Source organism: Pagrus pagrus (assembly GCF_965226575.1).
Source record: "Pagrus pagrus genome assembly, chromosome: 7".
Taxonomy (NCBI): domain Eukaryota; kingdom Metazoa; phylum Chordata; class Actinopteri; order Spariformes; family Sparidae; genus Pagrus; species Pagrus pagrus.
Window position 1 is genome coordinate 15193603 of NC_140191.1, and position 18899 is coordinate 15212501.

Sequence of the window (18899 nt, forward strand, 5' to 3'; positions counted from 1 at the left end):
AAAAAAGTGAAACTTGAACAAATGTTCTCTTATTTCGCTGCCTTTTCTGTGAGCCTCTGCCTGCCGTGCTCAGATGCACTTGACCCTGCTTTAGACTGACACCTTACCATTACTAATTCTGAGTCAACAAACATCTTTGAACATTTTAAGTTAGTTAAAAATGTTGAAGTTGTGGATTAGTTTTTGCAGGACACCAAAAAAGCAAGAAATGCAGAAATGATGAGGAAACTAGGAATAATTTGGTCCTGAGAACAAGAAAATGACTTGAGGTAACTGTTTTTAATTCAAACCTGATGGACACAAAATAATTGACATTACAGAATGATCTTCTTGCATAAATAATCAGGGGAGAGTCTACAAAGTGAATGAATGTCTATGCAGTTTCTCATTAGCCTACGATCAAGATCAGTTTGTAGAATTACACAAAAAAGACCTGGAATTCAAACAACATACATAGACTGTTTTTTCTCCTTCATCTGTTATTTTCAAAATAAAAAAATCTATGGCTAAAATGCCAGAAACTACAGAATCTACTGGACAGACATTACATTTCAGTGGTAAATTCTTGTTGAAAACTGCCAAATATAAAAAAAAATAAAAATTTAATCTTCTGGTTTGGCCAATCCTCTCACCAGTCCCATCTTCTCAGATGACGGTCACCTCCCGGCTCTTCCTCTTGATGCAGTCTAGAGTCAGGCTCCTGGTTCCTCCCTTACGCCCCCCCTCTCCCAGCTGAGGTGATGGAGGTGGACCTGACATATTTAAGCCCTGAGCTGAATGTAATGATAGACTGGAGGCATGTAAAGATGCCTCTCTCTGCTGGTGTCTCGTCGGCTCGGTGTGTAGTTCCCATCCAGACGTCTGCTGGTCCTCCTGATGCTGCTCCCTGGCTGCCTGTTCGAGGGGATGCTGACTCCTGGTTGGCTGCAGGTCTCTGAGGAGCTCCAGCAGTTCCCTCTTCTCCAACTCTGCTTCTGCCAGCTCCTGTCTCCTCAGACGCTCTGCTCCTAACAGGGCCCGCATGTCGCACATCACGCGGGACAGCTGACCCTGGATGGAGAGGACACGAGATAACAACATGCATTAACGTGGTTTCACAGCACAAACCTACCCTACCAGTTGATAAGTAACCTGTTCAATTTACTAAAAATTTAAGTTGTATTTACTTAATCTTGTGAAGTTCCAAATTAAACTAAACTCAAGTGAAATTAACTTGTCCTTAAGTGGGAAGTGAAGTAATGTGCCATCACCTTCAGTCTTCACTTCAAGCCTGTTGGTGTTCCCTTGAAAGCCGAGGGGTTAAATACATGAGAAGGATTGACAGGTCACCTTGAGCTCCTCCACCTCGTTCTTCAGCTGCGACTCTTTCTGCACCATGTGTCTCCTCTGTGAGTCCAGCCGTGACTCCATCTCTCGTCTCACCTCCTCCACCTTGCACAGCATCTCCGCCCTGCCGTGAATATTTAATGAGACACAAATATGAATTAAAAAAAAACCTTTGCTCTGTGTTCAGGATTTAGGAGAGAATGTGATGACAGATACACACCTGAGCAGCTCCACTTCAGTACGCAGCTCTGCCACACAGTTATGCTGTGATTGGTCGATGGAGAGAAGAGTGTGGCCGCAGCCGTTGGGACACTCCCTGCTGCGGAAGTTACATTCGGACAGGTGAGCCTCCAAGCCCCGCCTCTCTACCTGCACAGGACAACCTGAGAGGACAGCAGCACAGAGATGGACAGGCCTCGTATGAAGCAACCATGTACCCAGTTCACATGTCTTACAAGTCATAAGACTTTAGACAGGAGCTGAACACACAAAAATAGTGAAAACTTAGCCTTGATAAAGAAAATAAGCTCTAATTGAGATTTAAATAAGTAAAATTGTGAGATAAAGGTCACAATTATATGATGAAAAGTCACAAGTGTGAGATAAAAAAGGCAAAATTATGAGATAGTCAAAGAAATTAGATGCATGCTCATAATTTTTACATTTATCTCATAAATAAGAGTTTTTATCTCACAGTAATGATGTTAAATCTCATGATTTCAACTTGTTTCTCATAATTTTAACATTTTATCTCATATTTATGACTTTTAATCTAATAGTAATAACTTACAATGGGAATTTCTTTTCATTAAGGTTAGTTTTCATCCAAACTTTTTTCTGTAACTGGTGGAAAAGGGCTTCCAGACAGCAACAGAAATATCTTGTGTAAAACTGTATGCTGCTGTGTAGTATTTGACACTGCAATAAAGCCACTCTGCATGCACACACTGTGTAACTGTACCTACCACAGTAGTAACATATGTACTCTCCATCTGCCAATGACAGGTCACAGACGCGTTTGTGAGCACAAGAGCACATGCTTGTATGTACATACACACTTTTAACTCACTCATTAAAGAGTGATGGGAAGTTGACCCTGAATGCACTCTGTGTGAGGTCTGTGGGGGGCTTTCAGGTCCCATAGGTGTGCTAGTTTGGGATGTAGCCATGGCAACAAAAGAGCCACCTGCTGCTCCCACACACACAGGTGTCACGTTACCTTCATATGCCACACATCCACATGGATAACCATTTAACAAACACAACCCATAATCATTATTACCATTATCATAAGTTACAAAGTACCAGTGATGTAAAAAGGACTGTAAAGACATACTCAAGTAAAAGTAAAGATATTGTGTTAAAATATTACTACTACTTGACTACATTTATTAAGTGCTATAGTTACTAGTTACTTTGATTTTCCATACAAAATACATGATGCATTGTTATAGATTAAAGGCCCCACAGACCTGACAGTTCTCATCCTCAGGTTTGAGTTATGAGAAGCTCTGCTGGGATTTACGTGGAGTCATCATTATAAGAACAGATAAGTTGTAAATTGACCCACGACAAAAGTACAAAAGTAACCCCATGGTGTGAGGCTTCTTACCCGTGTTAGAGCAGGATACGAAGGCGAACTCGCACTCATCCTCATGTGTGTGCAGGCTCTCCAGCGTGCAGACCACCTCACAACCCTGCCCTGCATTCACACAACGAATCTGCAGACGGGTCAGGTCATTACGCATGTACCTGTCAACAAACACAAAAAGAGTATCAGAGAAATAAGAACAGAGAGACGTGTACAGATACTTTTACTCAAGTATGACTTTTGGGTGCTTTTTACAACACTGGAAAGATATTTGTGGAACCGGGAAAGACTTCAGGACAGAAAACATTTTTTCACGTTCCGGCTAAATGTGATGTTTTGGGCTATTTTGCTGCCATAACATGTCTTCCTTTAGACTAGGGGAAAGAACACGTCATTAAAAACAAACAAACATTTAGATATCTATTTTAGTCCAGATTTCTGGAAATGTATGCAAAATAGTTCTTATTTATTAAGATGGCCAAATTTGCAAATGTAAATTTAACATTTCATGAAATGCGTCACACAAAAAATGATTGTCTTAATATAATAATCAACTGGGGAAGTTTTATGGTTATATCTATTTTTACCTGTTGGTTCGGTTCTATTTTCGTTTTTTGTTCACATTCATAGCCTGTATGTAACATTTTGTTTCCTGAAAACATGGGTATGATTTATCGATTGATAAGATATCCAACATTTCCCCTGTGAAAACCTTTGAGTCAAATGTGTCAACACAATGAAACAAGAAATGATCTAATGTTCATATTACTGTTCTGGAAATGTGTGCCAATTAGTGTATATATTTAATCAGAAAGTGCCTTATTTGCATATTTAAACATAACATTTCAGAAAATAATTGCCTGGATGCAAGTCACCTGTTAATTTCTTACCCTATTAGCCTGTAGTATCTCCCCATAAGACTGAACTAGCACAATGGAGACCTACCAGAGGACACACAGAAATGTAGACGGACCTGTACAGTGGTTTGAGGCTGTTGACGTCCAGTGGAAGTCTGTCCTCGGGACAGGAGTGGTGATGGAGCAGCCAGCTGCTGATGCAGGCGCTGCAGAAAGCATGTTCACAGGGCGCCTGGAGGGGGCGCTCCAACACGTCTCGACACACACAGCACAGAAGACCCTCATTCACATAGCCCACAAACCTCTCCAGATCATAACCCATCCTGCAACCACACAGACAGGTTAAACAAAAGCTGGGAATAAAACTCTTCAAACCTGCTACAGCCCATTTGTTTCTTGTTTTGCTGATAATCAACTTTAACAATAATGTTCCTACCTGACAAATGAACTACTGCATCCAACTCTTTCTTCTTCCCTCCTTCTGTTGGTTTCCACCCCTCTTGTCAGGTAAGACCTTCCCTCTTATCTCTCCACAACTACGGTCTCTCCTTCTTCATCCTCTCTCTCTTGACTTGTTGCTACATCGAGGTGAGGGTCTCCTTTCCCTTAAAGCCCTCCCCTACCTTTGGGAGTGCGTCTCCATGGAGAAGTATCCCTTACAACGAGGGTTCAGGACACAGGCAGGCAGCTGTCAGACGAGATCACATCAGATCAGATCAGATCAGACAGATAGACGGACAGAATTACAGGAGAAGACAGACACACTCAAAAACAGAAGAATTCTGCAGCAGTGTGTTTTGCTCATTTCCTTACCATGAAGCTGAGTTCAGAGATTACTGCTGTCCCTCAACTGTTTCTGTCTCTCTTAATGACCATGCCTACCCTAGGTTTCTCTCTCTCTCTCTCTCTGGATGTAGGATTAACTTGGATTACACTCTCTCCCTCCCTGATTGGATTATAGGCTGCATGACATCAGATGACACAGACCAGAGAAATCAAAGAGCAACACAAACCTCTGGACTCATCCCAGGCCCTTTATATTCCTTTAACTTCCATTTCAGTTCGTCAGCTGCGAAATAAGTATTCAGATCATTTACTTAAATAAAAAGTCCATGAATGTATACATCATGCACCAGAAGGACTTCTATCAGTCTTGTTTATAATGAATGATACATTAATGAGATGAGATGAGATGAGATACATTAACACCAAGGCTGCATTAATAGTCATAGTGTACCCAACATAAACTATTTTAACTGTTTGGTATATAATATGCTCAGTATAGACATTTAAAATATTGTTCCAGTACTTGTACTAACATTCAGTACTTGAGTAAATGCAGATAAATTCCACCAACAATGCTCTTTGTACGTCTTCAAAATGTATAGTAGTGTGAAAACAGGTGGTGAGAGCACGACAAAATACTGTAATGGAGCATCAGTGTTGAAATACACTACTCAAAATTAGTATTTAATATTGAGATATGGGTGCATATATGCATGTGAATGAATATGCAATAAAAGTCCAATTAATGTGTCACATTATTGTTGGGGACCAAGAACATTCACACAAAATAAAAATTCAGATATGTCACAGAATAAACAATCAAGTGAAACTAATTTTCAGTAGTGTATTATTAGAAGCACCAGCACATAAAAGAAACATTAAATAAATGAATAAAGATCACTTTACTACTGCACAAACTCCTACACCAACATCCACATGTTCCCATCTATAAAATCTATAAAATCTTTAAAACTTACAAAGACTTCCTTCTCCTCCTGAACTGATATTAAAGGGGTGGAGTGAGGAAGGTAGGTGAGCTCGATTTCTCATACCGGCATTGACAGGTTTTGGAAGTTCAAATGGGATGGAGAGGGTAAACTACTGAGGTGATAGAAACCAAACGCACCCCAGTCAATTGGAACACGCCCACTTTCAGAGTTCAACCAATCACGTTCTTCAAAACATTCAGCGGGAGAAACGGAACAGTATTGAGAGTTTAGTGAAGAAGACAAGACATTTTGGGGAAAAAGTGACAATTTGTGACCTTAAATCGTGTCAACCAGCTAATGTAAGTTCGTCCAGGTATGTATGACATGTTGTCACGCGTTATAAAACGTGACATTACGGGGAGTTTAACCGGGGTAGCAGTGTTAGCGACTTTTTGTTGCTAGTGAGTCAGCTAGCTTGCTAACATGTCACAGTGATGCTACAGGTTAGCGCTAACTTCACGTAGCTGGAGCTTGTGTTGATCATTTCTAGCTCACCTGGTGTAGCAGGGAAAAGACTTTGAGAGACTTAACATCTTTTACTGATTGTGATAATGAATAACAATTTAACATGTCCATGAAAAGCTACCAGAGCCAAAGTGGTGTCTTCATACAGCCAACAGTGACATGAAAGTGGGGAAAATTGTGTTTGAGTTGTATTTGTCAACATGCAACTAAGGTGATATGTGTCTCATAGGTTTTTGGTGTGATGAATTATGCATCGAAGCTGCAAATAATTAGTTTCTCATTAAATAACACCACACATTATTTCTGTATTCACTTGTGTCCGAGAGTCAGCAGTGGTGGTCATTTTTTGTCACAGACAAGGACAACAAGGACAGCTTTGACATTTGTTCACTGTACAACATTAAGTACACTGAAATTTGTTAAAGGCTTTTAAAGACTCATGGGCTGGTCCTGGCCCACTGAGTTGATGAATGAAATATCCTACATAGTTGTCAGTATTATTGTGTTGATGTTCATTGCTTTCTGTCTCTAGGAGATACATTATTGTGGGTTGACAGTAGAAGTATGCGGCGATCAGGAGCTCCCAGCCGGCTCCTGGGTAATGCAGTGAAAAAGCCTCGGTTTATGCCTCCTGGAGCATGTACTTCTCAATCCAAGCCCCTCACTCCCAAGTTTGGTTTGGGCAATGCACTGGAAAAGGTACATTTTTCACAGCGTTTCATCGGCAATATTATCTCTTAAGCATTGTTTTGATTCCGATCATCCAGCGTTGTTTCAAACTTTCTCATCTCTTTTCTCTTCCTTTCATCCTGCAGGTTCAGGGAAGTCTAACGGCACCAGCTCTGAGTAAAACAGAAGATGAAGTCCAGCCCAAAGCTGCTCAGGCTGCTCCAGTCTTGTCGAGGGTTCTGGCTTGTGTTCTTAATGCAACGGACAGTAAGGAAAATGAGGCTGAGACAGAACATCCTTGCACTGGCTTGGAGGATTATACAAAGGACAACACACCAGCAGGTAAGACGCAAAGATCTTGTGGCCGAGTACCTAGTATGGGCAAGAATGGAAGACATCAACAAAACCAAACTGTACAATCATATGACGGAGAGGACTGCTCTATATTTCCTGTCAATTCAGTTGTCCTGTCAAAGCAAGGCAGTGCAAGTGTCTACTGTAAAATTAATAAACAATATGTTTGCTGCTACAGGTGCTTTAGATTAAAGCGATCAAAACTGTTTTTTAAGCGGCTATTTCCAATTACATCTTGGTGATTTAGTCACTAATGCTTATCAGCTGATTTGTATATTTTAAATGTACATATATGTATTTATTTATACCCGTATTATTGCCTATTTTGCAATTGTTTGTAGATTATTTACAATGAATGTACACTTCAGTTGCCTAAAAAATACCTAAATACACAATATAACACAAGGTAATTAAAACATTTGATTGACACCAACTCTTGTCCTTGATGTTTATAAGCTACCTACATAGGTGTCCTTCTTTTGCTGTGCAATCCAACCTACAGTGATAACTTTAAAAAAATTTATCCGTCTCGGATCAGGGACCTCAGTGCAGTCCTTAGTTTAATGCACATTGTAATACGTTTTTTAATTGACAAAAAAGGATATTATACCAACAATTCAGGGAAGACAATGGGAGCACATATAAATCAAATAATGAAACAAACATATTAGGAACACAAAGTGGAGGATTAAAAGACCATTTCATAAAACAAAACAACATCAGTCAGGTCTCAGGGAAGAAAAGAAGATTCTTCTTTTCTTCAACTTTTAATACTCTTTTTGTTGTTAAGTATGAGTGATTTAAGTTGCTATTTCGGTTCTAGGGGAAAAGGCGAAAACTCAGTAGTGATAATGATTTCACGCTGTTATCTGACATCATTTCATATACAAGTTAAAAACAGGCTAACTGGAGCAAGTCACTGCTCTCCATGATGAGAAACAGATTCAGAGATGTGAGAATTGGCTTCATAATTAGTCTTCTGTTGAATCCCCTGAATGAGAGTTTACTTGAGTGAATGAATGAATTTATTTCGGTTGCATACATCTTAAGAAACATTTACGATGATTTATTTTACACAAATTTTCTCACATTCAATAACCGAAAAAGGAACAGGGCTTATTTTTGCCTATCTTATATACTTAGTTCAGTGAAGGACTTTAAATATTTGATCTAAAACACCTGTATAGCTGTAAACCCTTCCTGAACAGCTTGAAAATCTGTCTTTCTCTCCAATGAAGTCAGACTTCTTGGTTGTTGACTTGGTTGCCTTTTTTAGAGACAGGAGTTAGTCTGCTTTAACTCAACACGCCCAGTTCCCTCCACATGTTATTTTTATTCTCCCTGACAGAGATTCATTGTTAAAAATAACCTCCACTACCTTCACAACAACACAGGCTCCATGTTGCGTTCACTAGATTTGAATACACCATCGTTGTGATTGTGAAGCAGTTAAATATCCTTTTTTTAAAAAAAACAAACAATTTCTACATAAACACCAGTGTGATGCTGTCAGTAGTGATGCGAAGCGGCATCGCTTTCTCATTTCGCAGCGGCTCATTGTCTCTTTGTGGCTAATAATACCACACACACACACACACACACACACACACACACGCCGGAGAAGGATGTTGAACCGGGCGGGCTGATGCTGAGTGACAGCAGGTCCAGCATTATGCAAATTGGCGGGGTAGTGCAGCGGCAGCGGCGGGCAGATTAGGACTCAGGATCAGTGAGCCACCGCTCCTCCTCCTGCAGGAGCAACTAGTGCCTCTGTTGTCCTCGCTGAGAACACGCGGCTCGCACGCTCTCTGGCTCCGGACACGTGTTTTAATCTCGTGAATCAGTTCCCTCCTCGCACAGCTGAGATTTCTTCCACGCTTTAAAACGTAAAACGGCACACAATGGATATTACCGCTCCGCTCCTGCGGGCATGCGCAGCGCGCTCACAGACCCCTCCCCCCACTCAGTTAGTTAAGCCAGCGCTATTTCAAAGCGTCACTCACTTTCAGAGAAATACAGCCCTGATCCTCAGTAACCTCTAACACATTGTTGTTGAGAGTGTTTCCTCCTTTGTGCGGGGCACAGACCCTCTGCTGATGCTGTCCTCTTGTTATAAAGCAGAGACAGTGGCTGTGCTCTGTGCTGTGCTTGGTTTGGGGTTTACAGAGACCGAGCTGTAAGTAGGTCGGGCTGGGCTTAAGCGGCTTAGCTACGTCAGCCTAAGCTGGGAGGAATTCATCCAAAGCCCTCCGCGGTAGGCGGGGGCCTAAACGAGGCTGGCCTAGTTAAGCCTGATTCTTATTGTGTGCAGCACAGCCTGTTTTTTGTTGTGCAGCGTAGCTGAGAGGGAACCAAGGAGTAGGGTATGAATCCATGCACATGTTAGACATAGCTTATGTTTGATTTAAAGAAGAAGAGCAGGAAAGTGAGAAATGAGTGGGAGTTAGACCGGTGTTAGCCTCATCACCGTGGACCAAAAGAAGCCAGCAGCAGGGACAGAATAAAGACAGGTGGGAAGAGTGAGGAGCCATAGTGTCAAGTGTATAGGCCTGACTTGGTCTGTGTGAGACCGCTATGCTCTAAGATGGCGTCCAGCTCCGTGTTTCTGTCCAGTATGGTGGGTAAAGCTCGCTCCTCCAACTTCACCCTCTCCGAGAAGCTGGACCTGTTGAAGCTGGTCCGTCCTCACATCCGCATCCTGGAGGAGCACACCAACAAGCATGCGGTCATCGTGGACAAGAACAAGTGTTGGGACACTGTGGCCGAACAGTACAACGCCTTGGGAGGGGACAGGCCCCATCGCACAGCTCAGGGCCTCAGGACCCTCTACAAGAGGCTGAAGGAGTCGGCCAAGCAGGAAGTGATGCAGCGGAGACACGCCCAGCCAGAGTACAGAGCCAGCATCTCAGAGCCAACCAGGAGAATTATGGAGATGATCCCTCACCTGTTTCACCACGTGCCCATCCATGAGAAGGACCAGGCGCTGCGCAGGTAGAGTGTGACACACACCTTTCGAACACAGACACACATGAAGGGATAACACAACAGTCTGGTGAGAGTTTAGCAAGTTCAGACATGCACCATTAGTTTGTGGCTGTGATACTGATTCAACTGGTAGAGGAGGGAGGGAGGGAGGGGCTGGACTCACAGCTCCACAACCCAATCAGATTACACACTCTATGTTCATCCTCATGCTCAACGGGAAAATACAGCATGTCCTGTCACTATTTTCTGTTTGTTTATGTGCAATCACAAACACTTAACTCTCAGTATGCTTTAATCTGTCAGTTTAGTTTCAGCTGAATAAGTTTTAAACAAAATAAGACGAGCACTGATCACAAATTACACTCCAATAAAATGTTTTGCTGTTAGAGCTAAGGAAAGTAAGGATAGTGAGGCTGAGGAGAAATCTATCAACAGAGTACTGAGAAGAAATTTAGTGTAAAAAGATACCTTCTTAAGATATTGCAAATTAGTGTGTAATTACTTAAATCAAGACAAATGATTCATTTTCAAATATACATTTTTATTAAATCAATTGTGTGATCAATGTCTGTTTCTTAAAATTAATCGTGTACTTATTCAATTCACAAGTTTAAACATTTCATTGAGGCACTGTTTGAGGCTTAGATATTATCTACAGTATTTATTGTGCATTATCATCAACAGAGGTCTTCACACACCTCACATAAACAAGATGTACACACTCAATAAACGCTCCTGTCTCACTTCCTTTTGTCCCTTGTTCCATTTTTAGATTGATATACAGCAAGCACAACTCTCCGATCGAACATCCTGGCAGCAGTTCCTCTCTGGCTGGACTCCAGGATTACTCAGCAGCTGTTCCAAGTATCCCCCACGAGGTGGTCCAGCTGGACCCTGAAGAGGATGTTAAACCCCCGCCAGATCTCCCCATCCTCTCCGCGCACACAGGGCCAGAGCTGGACGGAGGCCAGGAGGAGGAGGGGGAGCAGGACTTGGGGAGCGTCCACGATTACGAAGCATCCCTCTCTCCCACCCCTTCTTCCGTTAACATTCCCCTCTCCGCCTCGCCGCTACCCTTACGCCATGACCTCTACCCCAATGACATCTACCCTCACCACGAGCCCGACAGGTTTCGCCCTCTGCACCTGGCCAAAGAGGAGCACGAGCTGGTGCTGGCCAATCACAGGAAGGTTGCCATGTACCTAGAGGAGAAGCGAGAGGGGCTGAAGAGGAAACAGGATCTGGAGGAGGAACTTCTGCGAGCCAAAATTAAAGTGGAGAAACTAAGAGCTGCTCGACTGAGACATGGACTGCCAATTCCTCTATAACAAGCATGAACACGCACATCTGTGTCAGAAAGGGAGAGGATCTGAAGACGTTCAAGTGTGGAGCAATCAAACTCATCAGTTTCATGTTTGAGAGCTTGAACTTCTTTTGGAAACATAGTGCCTCGTACAGACACTAAAAGCCTGTTTGTGTACTGCAGGATCGTGTTGCCATCAGTGTCTGTCTATGCTTGTCAGTGTTAAAATCTATTATCGTTCTCTCACTTATTGACAGAAGCTGCAACAAAACATATAAATGCTGACATTACAAACACTGTGAACGGCCAAAATAGGTAAAATAAATGTGAACGTCCAGGTTTTGGAAGGGAATAGTAGCAGTATATGAATGTGTACAATGATTGTGCTTTTCCTGCCTACATCTGCCTCCAATATGGAAATTCCAGCAGAGCGTTAATAATCTTTATTATCCAGGACTGTTAGGAAAATTACTTACTGTAACGATATACTGGGGTCTGCCCAGATCATATCGGAGGGATTGCTAGCGCTCTGTTCATTCTTATTGAGAAAATTTCAACTTGATTGATAAAAGTCAGATGATTAAACTAAAGACGCATTTCCGTGTAGCACTTTAGGTAACCCGATTGGGGGTGCGTTTTTCTAAATTTTGCAAAGAAATGAAAAAGTAGCTGCTCCAAACCAACAACGTTCCACTTGGTTTTTTTTTAAGGCAGAGAAATGATCCGATACCCAGGACTGAAGCACAAGTTAAACTGTCAAAGGCCTTAACAAGCAATGCTAATGATGACGAATCCTGTTCTGTGAGTTGTTGAATTTAGATGGAAGTTAGTCAAACGTGAAAGTCAGACGTTGTCTCTGTTTGCTGAATCGATGGCCAGTTAAGTGATCAAATGAAGGGAGATGTGGAGCTGGTTTTGTGACGTTATTGTTATTTAATGTGCTGTATGTGACTACATCATTGATTGTATTGTAATGTTGGTAAGTGTTGTCGGTTTCTTTTTGCAGTTTGTCCATTTGTTCACTTATTTCTATAAAAAAACTAAGGTTGATATTCTGTTGGTCTTGTGTTTATTACATGTCAGACAGACATTTGCTGTCATGATTCAGCCTCTCTGAAGAATTTAATTCCTCTGAATTACATTTTCTTTATCTAATATCAAAGTAACATAAGTTTCTTGCACTTAGTTTTTAAGCATGTGTATTTACGAAGGGGACTGTCATCCTCTGTATGAAGGTCTAGTATGATGTGTAGACTTGATGCAACAGTGACCTCTGCTGGTCACTTCTGTCTAAGATATTCCTGTTTTTTTTCACCGTGTTGTCTGTCTTTGTGTTACAGGAGCGAATGGTTATCCTCACTTGGCTCCTGGATCTCCTCGAACCCCTCAGCCTTCAGTGGGGTCAGCATGTGTCTCTGGAGCTGCAGGTTCAGACTCTGGCTGCAGTCAGGACGGAGCGCGTTACTTCAGTGTGATGTGGTGTAAGGCCAGTAAGAAGAAGCACAAGCGCTGGGAGGGCGATGCTGTCCTGGTTACAAGAGGACGAACAGCCACACTGAAAGATATGGAGGGCAAAGACATTGGCAAGGGTTAGTTAGTTTTTCATTATTGTTATTCTTTAGTCAGGTGGGAGAAGGACTACAGCTGCCTGGAATAGATAAACAAATCTATAACTTTAAGTAGCTTTAAATTGTAATTGAATTATAATAATAATAATTTAATTTAAGGAAACATCAAGTATCAACACTGTTCTCTGATCTGAAGTGTGCTCTGTTGTAGATGTAACCACATAACAGTAATGTTTGGGTTAAGGGACTACACCTTGAGTACACTTGTTTACCCCCGCAGCAAGGTCAAAAACTCAAATAACAGTTTCAGCTGGAGCCAAGCTGTTCTTTAAGCTTAACCTTTAAGGGTGACTGATGGAGCAGAGTTTTAATGATTTGTTTGAACTTAGGGAATTGGTCGAATTTACTGTGGTACGTTATTCATAACTGTGGTATTTTCTAATCCAGAATAGTTTTAATTTATTTAGATTTGGTATTTCAAGGGGTAAAACATTTGTTTTTAACCTGCTTTTACAAATGAATTACCGCCCCTAACATTCAATCCCTTGACAAATGAGTTTAGATAATGCAGGTTAAGCCTATCACTGACTGATAATCAATCAATCAAACTTTATTTGTCTGTCCGTCCGCTGCTCAATGCTGAGCAGGTAGCGTACACAGTAGTTTTCTGTTTTTTTTGTCTGTAAACAGCTGCTGGCTACAGCTTAAAACAACTATGAGTGATCCAAAATCTTAAAGTTGAAACAAAACAAAATTATGCGCTAAACGACTCTAAAATGCCTGCATGTTTGTGTGTAGGAAGTGGCTACAAGGTGTCCGTTTTGGCCTCCCTGTCCGAGGGAGAGACCCTGATGATTGGAGGGAAGGAGGTGGAGGTCATGGGTGTCATTTCTGCTGAGGACTTTGCCAGGGGACGTTGTTTTCTAGATGTCCAGGTAGAGAAAGAGGAGCCGCACACAAAGTCTCCTCCACCTCCCTCTCGTCGCATGGCGTCCAAACCTTTCTGCCCTCCAACGATGTTTGGGAGAGCAAATCAACTAGGATACAAACCAGAGGAGGAACAAACCTGCAGACCTCGCCATGACCCACTTGCTCCAGGTATGTAAACAATCAGAAACTAAGAAATTCCCTCCTCGTTCCTCATCAGATTTGATGTTCTTCTGGTGAAAAATTGTGTCATCATTTTTTATTTTTGCAGGCGCACTGGTGATGCCTCGTCCCTCTCCTAACCACCAGTGGTCTAATAACAAGTCTGGGCTTCCTGTGGTTGATGTTGTCGTTGACCCTCACCTGACCACTCACCTGCGACCCCACCAGAGAGACGGCCTGCTCTTTCTCTACGAGTGTGTCATGGGCCTAAGGTACTGCAGTTGTTCCTGTAACATGTCTTGTCAAATGCTGTTTAAAGAAATCTGTCTGAGCCTCACAGCAGTTACTATTATTGGGATTCTTAATGGATCATGTTGGTGTGTTTAACCGTGTGTACTTCAGAGCTGTGGGTCGCTATGGAGCTATCCTGGCTGATGAGATGGGTCTGGGGAAGACCCTCCAGAGTGTGGCGCTGTCCTGGACGTTGCTCAAGCAAGGACCGTATGGTGGGAAACCATTTGCGAAGCGTGTCCTTGTGGTCACACCCGGCAGCCTCGTGCAGAACTGGGGTGCAGAGTTCAACAAGTGGCTGGGCCGTGAACGGATCAATGTTTTCACTGTGGATCAGGTGAGGAGAGAAGAGGGAAATCTTGCTTTTGGATTTACAGGGAACTCATCGGCCTGATGACAGCGCACAAGTAGAACCATTTCTGTTAAATCAGAAGTTTCAGGTTGAATTTATCGTGCAGCAAGGCAATTTTATTCATATGGAATTTCATTACAAGCAAGCTCATTGTACTTAGCCTTGAAGAGAATTTAGCACCAAGTAACATAAGAATATAATGAATAATTATATTAGTAATAAATACTTTAAAATGAATGCAAAATAATTGAATAAACTCCCAAAACATCTCCCATGCTCCCATAACATGAAAAGAGACATTTACAACAATAATTTAGCTTCCTAAGAAGGATACTTACACTAAGGTGCTACTTGTGCTGGAAATCCTTGAACACTTTTTTAATTAATTTTAATGTGGTGTTTTCAAAATTTTAGAAATTGTATTTGCATTATTTTCATAATAAATTGCTTGTTTAAGGTTTTTTTTTTTATATTGCTGAAGCCAGATTATAAAAGATGCCAAGTCTACTGACAGACAAGTGACACATCTTGAAACATTACATTTTTTTGTTAGCAGTCATTTTGGTTGTTAAAGAAAAGTAACAATAGACTTAATGTGATGAACTGAAATAATCGTTTTTAGTTTATATGTATATAAATATGTAAATATTTACCAAAGCTGTAAGGTGGAAAGCTGGAAAAGCTTGAAAAGGCACCTCAAAATGTTTGTAAAGTGTAGGAACCCTGTGCTTTGTACCTGACACTGTGTGAGGAGCTTGCTATTGAGTTGGAGAAATAATCTTAGATTAGACTCTTAACTTTAACTTTAATTAAAACTTTTTTGAAAACATATTTTTAAACCTGCCTTTTCTTAAACTGTTGTGTGTTTTGTCCGTCTGTGCTTTTATTGCATTTCCTCTTTCTTGTTCCACTTTGCATTTAATTTCAATAATATCTTGTTCCACTCTGATCTATAACTTTTCCTTGTCTTAATTCCTTGTCCCTTTCACTTTCATTTACCTTAATCTAGCTTGTAGTAAATTGTGCATACGTTCTTTGTTGACCACAGGACCACAGGGTAGAGCAGTTTGTGTTGTCCCCTCTGCACAGTGTTCTTGTGATCAGCTATGAAATGCTGCTGCGCTGTCTGGAGCAGGTAAGTTCACCTTCTGTCTCGCTGTCTACTTTGCATGTTACAAATAAATCAGGTTATATCATCGTTGCATTTTTATTTATAGTGTTTATTTCTTGTGTTCTCAGGTACAGAAAGTGGACTTTGGTCTTGTAATTTGTGACGAGGGCCACAGATTAAAGAACAGCAGCATCAAAACGTCTTCAGCCCTCAGCAGCCTGAGCTGTCAACGCAGAGTCATACTAACAGGTGCACACTTGACGGGAAATCTGTGACTGACAAATAAAACTTCTTTTAAAGGTGTTATAATACATTATTTCTGTGTTTTGAAGGCACCCCAGTACAGAACGACCTGCAGGAGTTCTACGCTATTATCGAGTTTGTCAACCCGGGGATTCTTGGGTCATCAACAGGGTACAGGAAAGTGTATGAGGAGCCTATTCTGCACTCCAGACAGCCTTCCTGCACAGAGGTAATGCTACCAATTGCTTATTCCCTTCTATTTAGTCACTTGACATATATAGACAACTTAATCTGATATTTAAACCTGATCTCATATCTGTCAACAGGAGGAGAGACTTTTAGGAGAAGAGCGAGCAGCAGAGCTCTCTCGCCTGACCGGCATGTTCATCCTGAGGCGGACGCAGGAGATCATCAACCGCTACCTGCCTCCTCGTCTCGACTGGACGCTGTTCTGCGACCCGTCACCTCTGCAGCTTGATCTGTACAAGCAACTCCTCTGCCACAGAGTCTTCAGAGCCTGCCTTCAGAGCTCCACGCAAACTCACACACACCTGGCCTGCATCACTGCACTGAAGAAGCTCTGTAACCATCCTGGACTGCTCCACTCCACTGTGAAGGTGAAGTTCTTTATAAGGCAGTATGGATATGTTGACAGTAATCAGCCTGTATTTATATTTGGATAATTATGTTGGATTTTCAGGAAAGAAAAGACAATGGTTCAGATGAGAGCTCTTTATACGAGGGCCTGGTGGAGCTCTTCCCAGAATCCTACTCCTCAGGTGGATTTAACATTGCTGACTCTGGAAAACTCCTGGTTCTGTCGGACCTGCTGACCGCCATCAGAGAACTCAGCCCCTCAGACAGGTGTGTATGTGTATGAGTGTCGGGTGTATTTGCAATTGCATTAGGGCTGCAACTAACGATTGTTTTCATTATTGTGTTATTTTTATAAAATATGTCAACAAAAAAACCCCGAAAACAGTCAAGAACCTAAAGACTCTTCATTTGCTGTAATAAACTACAAAGACTAGTCACAAATTCTTACATTTAAGAGGCTGAAACTAGCAATTATTTAACGTTTGTTTGAAAAATGACAAATGATTTATCGATTATCAAAATTGGTTTTCAGTCGACTAATTGTTGCAGCTCTAATTTTCATACGTGTATTTTTGTCCATACATACTGACAAAATATGTGTCCCTGCAGGGTGGTCGTAGTGTCCAACTATACTAAGACACTCGACATGCTCCAGGACTTATGTGCACACACGGGCTACACCTTCTGCCGACTTGACGGACACACCCCCACCAGCCAGAGACAACGACTGGTCGACAATTTCAACAGTCCCTATTCTCAAAACTTCCTGTTCCTGCTGAGCTCCAAAGCAGGTGGGGTGGGGCTTAACCTGGTGGGTGCTTCCCACCTGGTGCTTTATGATATTGACTGGAACCCTGCCAATGACATTCAGGTAAGACAGACACACTCAACATTGACATCACCTTGCTTGCACACACACATTCGGGGTGCTTTGACACCTTACCTGTCTGATTGGGATTTGCTTTGATTGAGCTGGTGTGAAAGCTTTCAATCGAACTCTGGCGTTCAATTGACAGGAACAACTATGGATATTTCTCCTTTGTTGGACCAAATTAACCTCACTAGATGTGTCAAAGTACCCGCAAACTATATCACATATCCACTAGATGGTGCTGTGTACACGTGTGTCACTCTCTCCTGCAATTTTTCCCTCTACTGTGTCCAGGCCATGGCTCGAGTATGGAGAGATGGACAGAAGAAGACTGTGCACATCTATCGTCTCCTCACTGCTGGTCAGAATACACAAGAACACGCAAAGAACCAAAATGTTCATCATGGTATATTGAAAAAGAAGGATGTTAAGTTTTATGTCTGGGTGTTCCTTCCTCGCAGGCACTATTGAAGAGCGTATTTTCCAGAGACAGGTGTCCAAACAGGGGCTTTCTGGGACTGTGGTTGACCTGGGCAAAGGGGCGGATCACACCAGCTTCTCCACCAGTGAACTGCGAGATCTTTTCAGCCTGACAGACACACCCTCTTTGACACACGACCTGCTGAACTGTAGCTGCAGCATGGACGGCTCAGTCCAGGGTAGGCACATAGACACATACACCAACGGCAGTATTTGACTTCACTGCGACTCATTAACTCACTGTTTTCTTCACTCTCAGCTGTTGTGGAGGAGGAGGAGCAGGTTTCTGATAGGCCGTGCCAGCTTGGTCGCCAAGGTGACCGTGGGGGGGCAGCACAGAAACATCTGAGCATGTCCGAGCTGATGCAGTGGAGACATTTCTCTGGTGACACACACACCTTCTCAGACCCCTACCTCGATCACGCAAGAAACCACATCACCTTCGCCTTCCAGACCACCATCTCTCACACGGCTCAGTAAACACACATGAGATTACACTGTAGATACAGATGACTCACACAGACACACAAATGTATTTCTTCTACATGTTTGTTTCAGGCCTTCTGGGCTTTGTCCCCATCCTGGCTACAACATATGACTGAAACACACACAGTTTCCAACAGCTTTAAGTGATTGTTTGTGAGATTCTGCTTTTGTCTTGAATGTTTCTTTATTTATTCAAAGACATTTTCAGTAAAGCGTTATTAAATAAATGAAATTTAAAAGGAATGTGTAATAAACAAGCTTTTAAGGAGTTGTTCATTGCTTATTGACTGAAGATACCTTCCTGGGGAGAGCAGAGCATTGTTGATGCATGTATGAATGTACTTCTATGTCCATCTGGAGTTATATTTACTGTGTCAATCATATGATTTATGTTGTTCTGAGGCATGTTTAGGCGACACAGAGCTTGGGTGGTATGGAGAGGCTTTGTATTTTAAAAAAACAAAACAAAAACAGGATTTAGTTTCT

At 42.0% G+C, this 18899-nt stretch overlaps 3 protein-coding genes across 4 annotated transcripts; 2 read left to right on the top strand and 1 right to left on the bottom strand.

Annotated features, from left to right (window-relative positions):
• Positions 1–15: 15 nt before the first annotated feature.
• On the bottom strand, positions 16–4610 carry rnf41l (ring finger protein 41, like). The gene is made up of 7 exons (XM_084356244.1): positions 4588–4610; positions 4211–4462; positions 3891–4097; positions 2939–3078; positions 1547–1709; positions 1330–1450; positions 16–1050 (listed from the first exon to the last, which is right to left on the bottom strand). Exons 3-7 carry the CDS (start codon positions 4094–4096, stop codon positions 646–648), a joined length of 1035 nt encoding a protein of 344 aa, XP_084212370.1. The 5' UTR covers position 4097; positions 4211–4462; positions 4588–4610; the 3' UTR covers positions 16–645.
• Positions 4611–5759: 1149 nt separating this feature from the next.
• rad54b (RAD54 homolog B) lies at positions 5760–18681 on the top strand. Of its 2 annotated transcripts, none has more exons than XM_084356531.1 (16): positions 5760–5848; positions 6547–6713; positions 6830–7025; positions 12666–12914; positions 13692–13991; positions 14092–14254; positions 14385–14610; positions 15674–15760; positions 15865–15985; positions 16069–16208; positions 16306–16596; positions 16680–16843; positions 17186–17447; positions 17742–17808; positions 17909–18106; positions 18187–18681. In XM_084356531.1, exons 2-16 carry the CDS (start codon positions 6579–6581, stop codon positions 18405–18407), a joined length of 2820 nt encoding a protein of 939 aa, XP_084212657.1. In that variant the 5' UTR covers positions 5760–5848; positions 6547–6578; the 3' UTR covers positions 18408–18681. The 2 variants fall into 2 exon arrangements, with proteins under 2 accessions (XP_084212657.1, XP_084212656.1); XM_084356530.1 differs by having other exon boundaries at positions 5765–5862.
• LOC311259390 (fibrinogen silencer-binding protein-like) lies at positions 7653–12375 on the top strand. The gene is made up of 2 exons (XM_084356532.1): positions 7653–10028; positions 10795–12375. The coding sequence occupies exons 1-2, from the start codon at positions 9622–9624 to the stop codon at positions 11348–11350; spliced, it is 963 nt and encodes a 320-aa protein (XP_084212658.1). The 5' UTR covers positions 7653–9621; the 3' UTR covers positions 11351–12375.
• Positions 18682–18899: the final 218 nt, after the last annotated feature.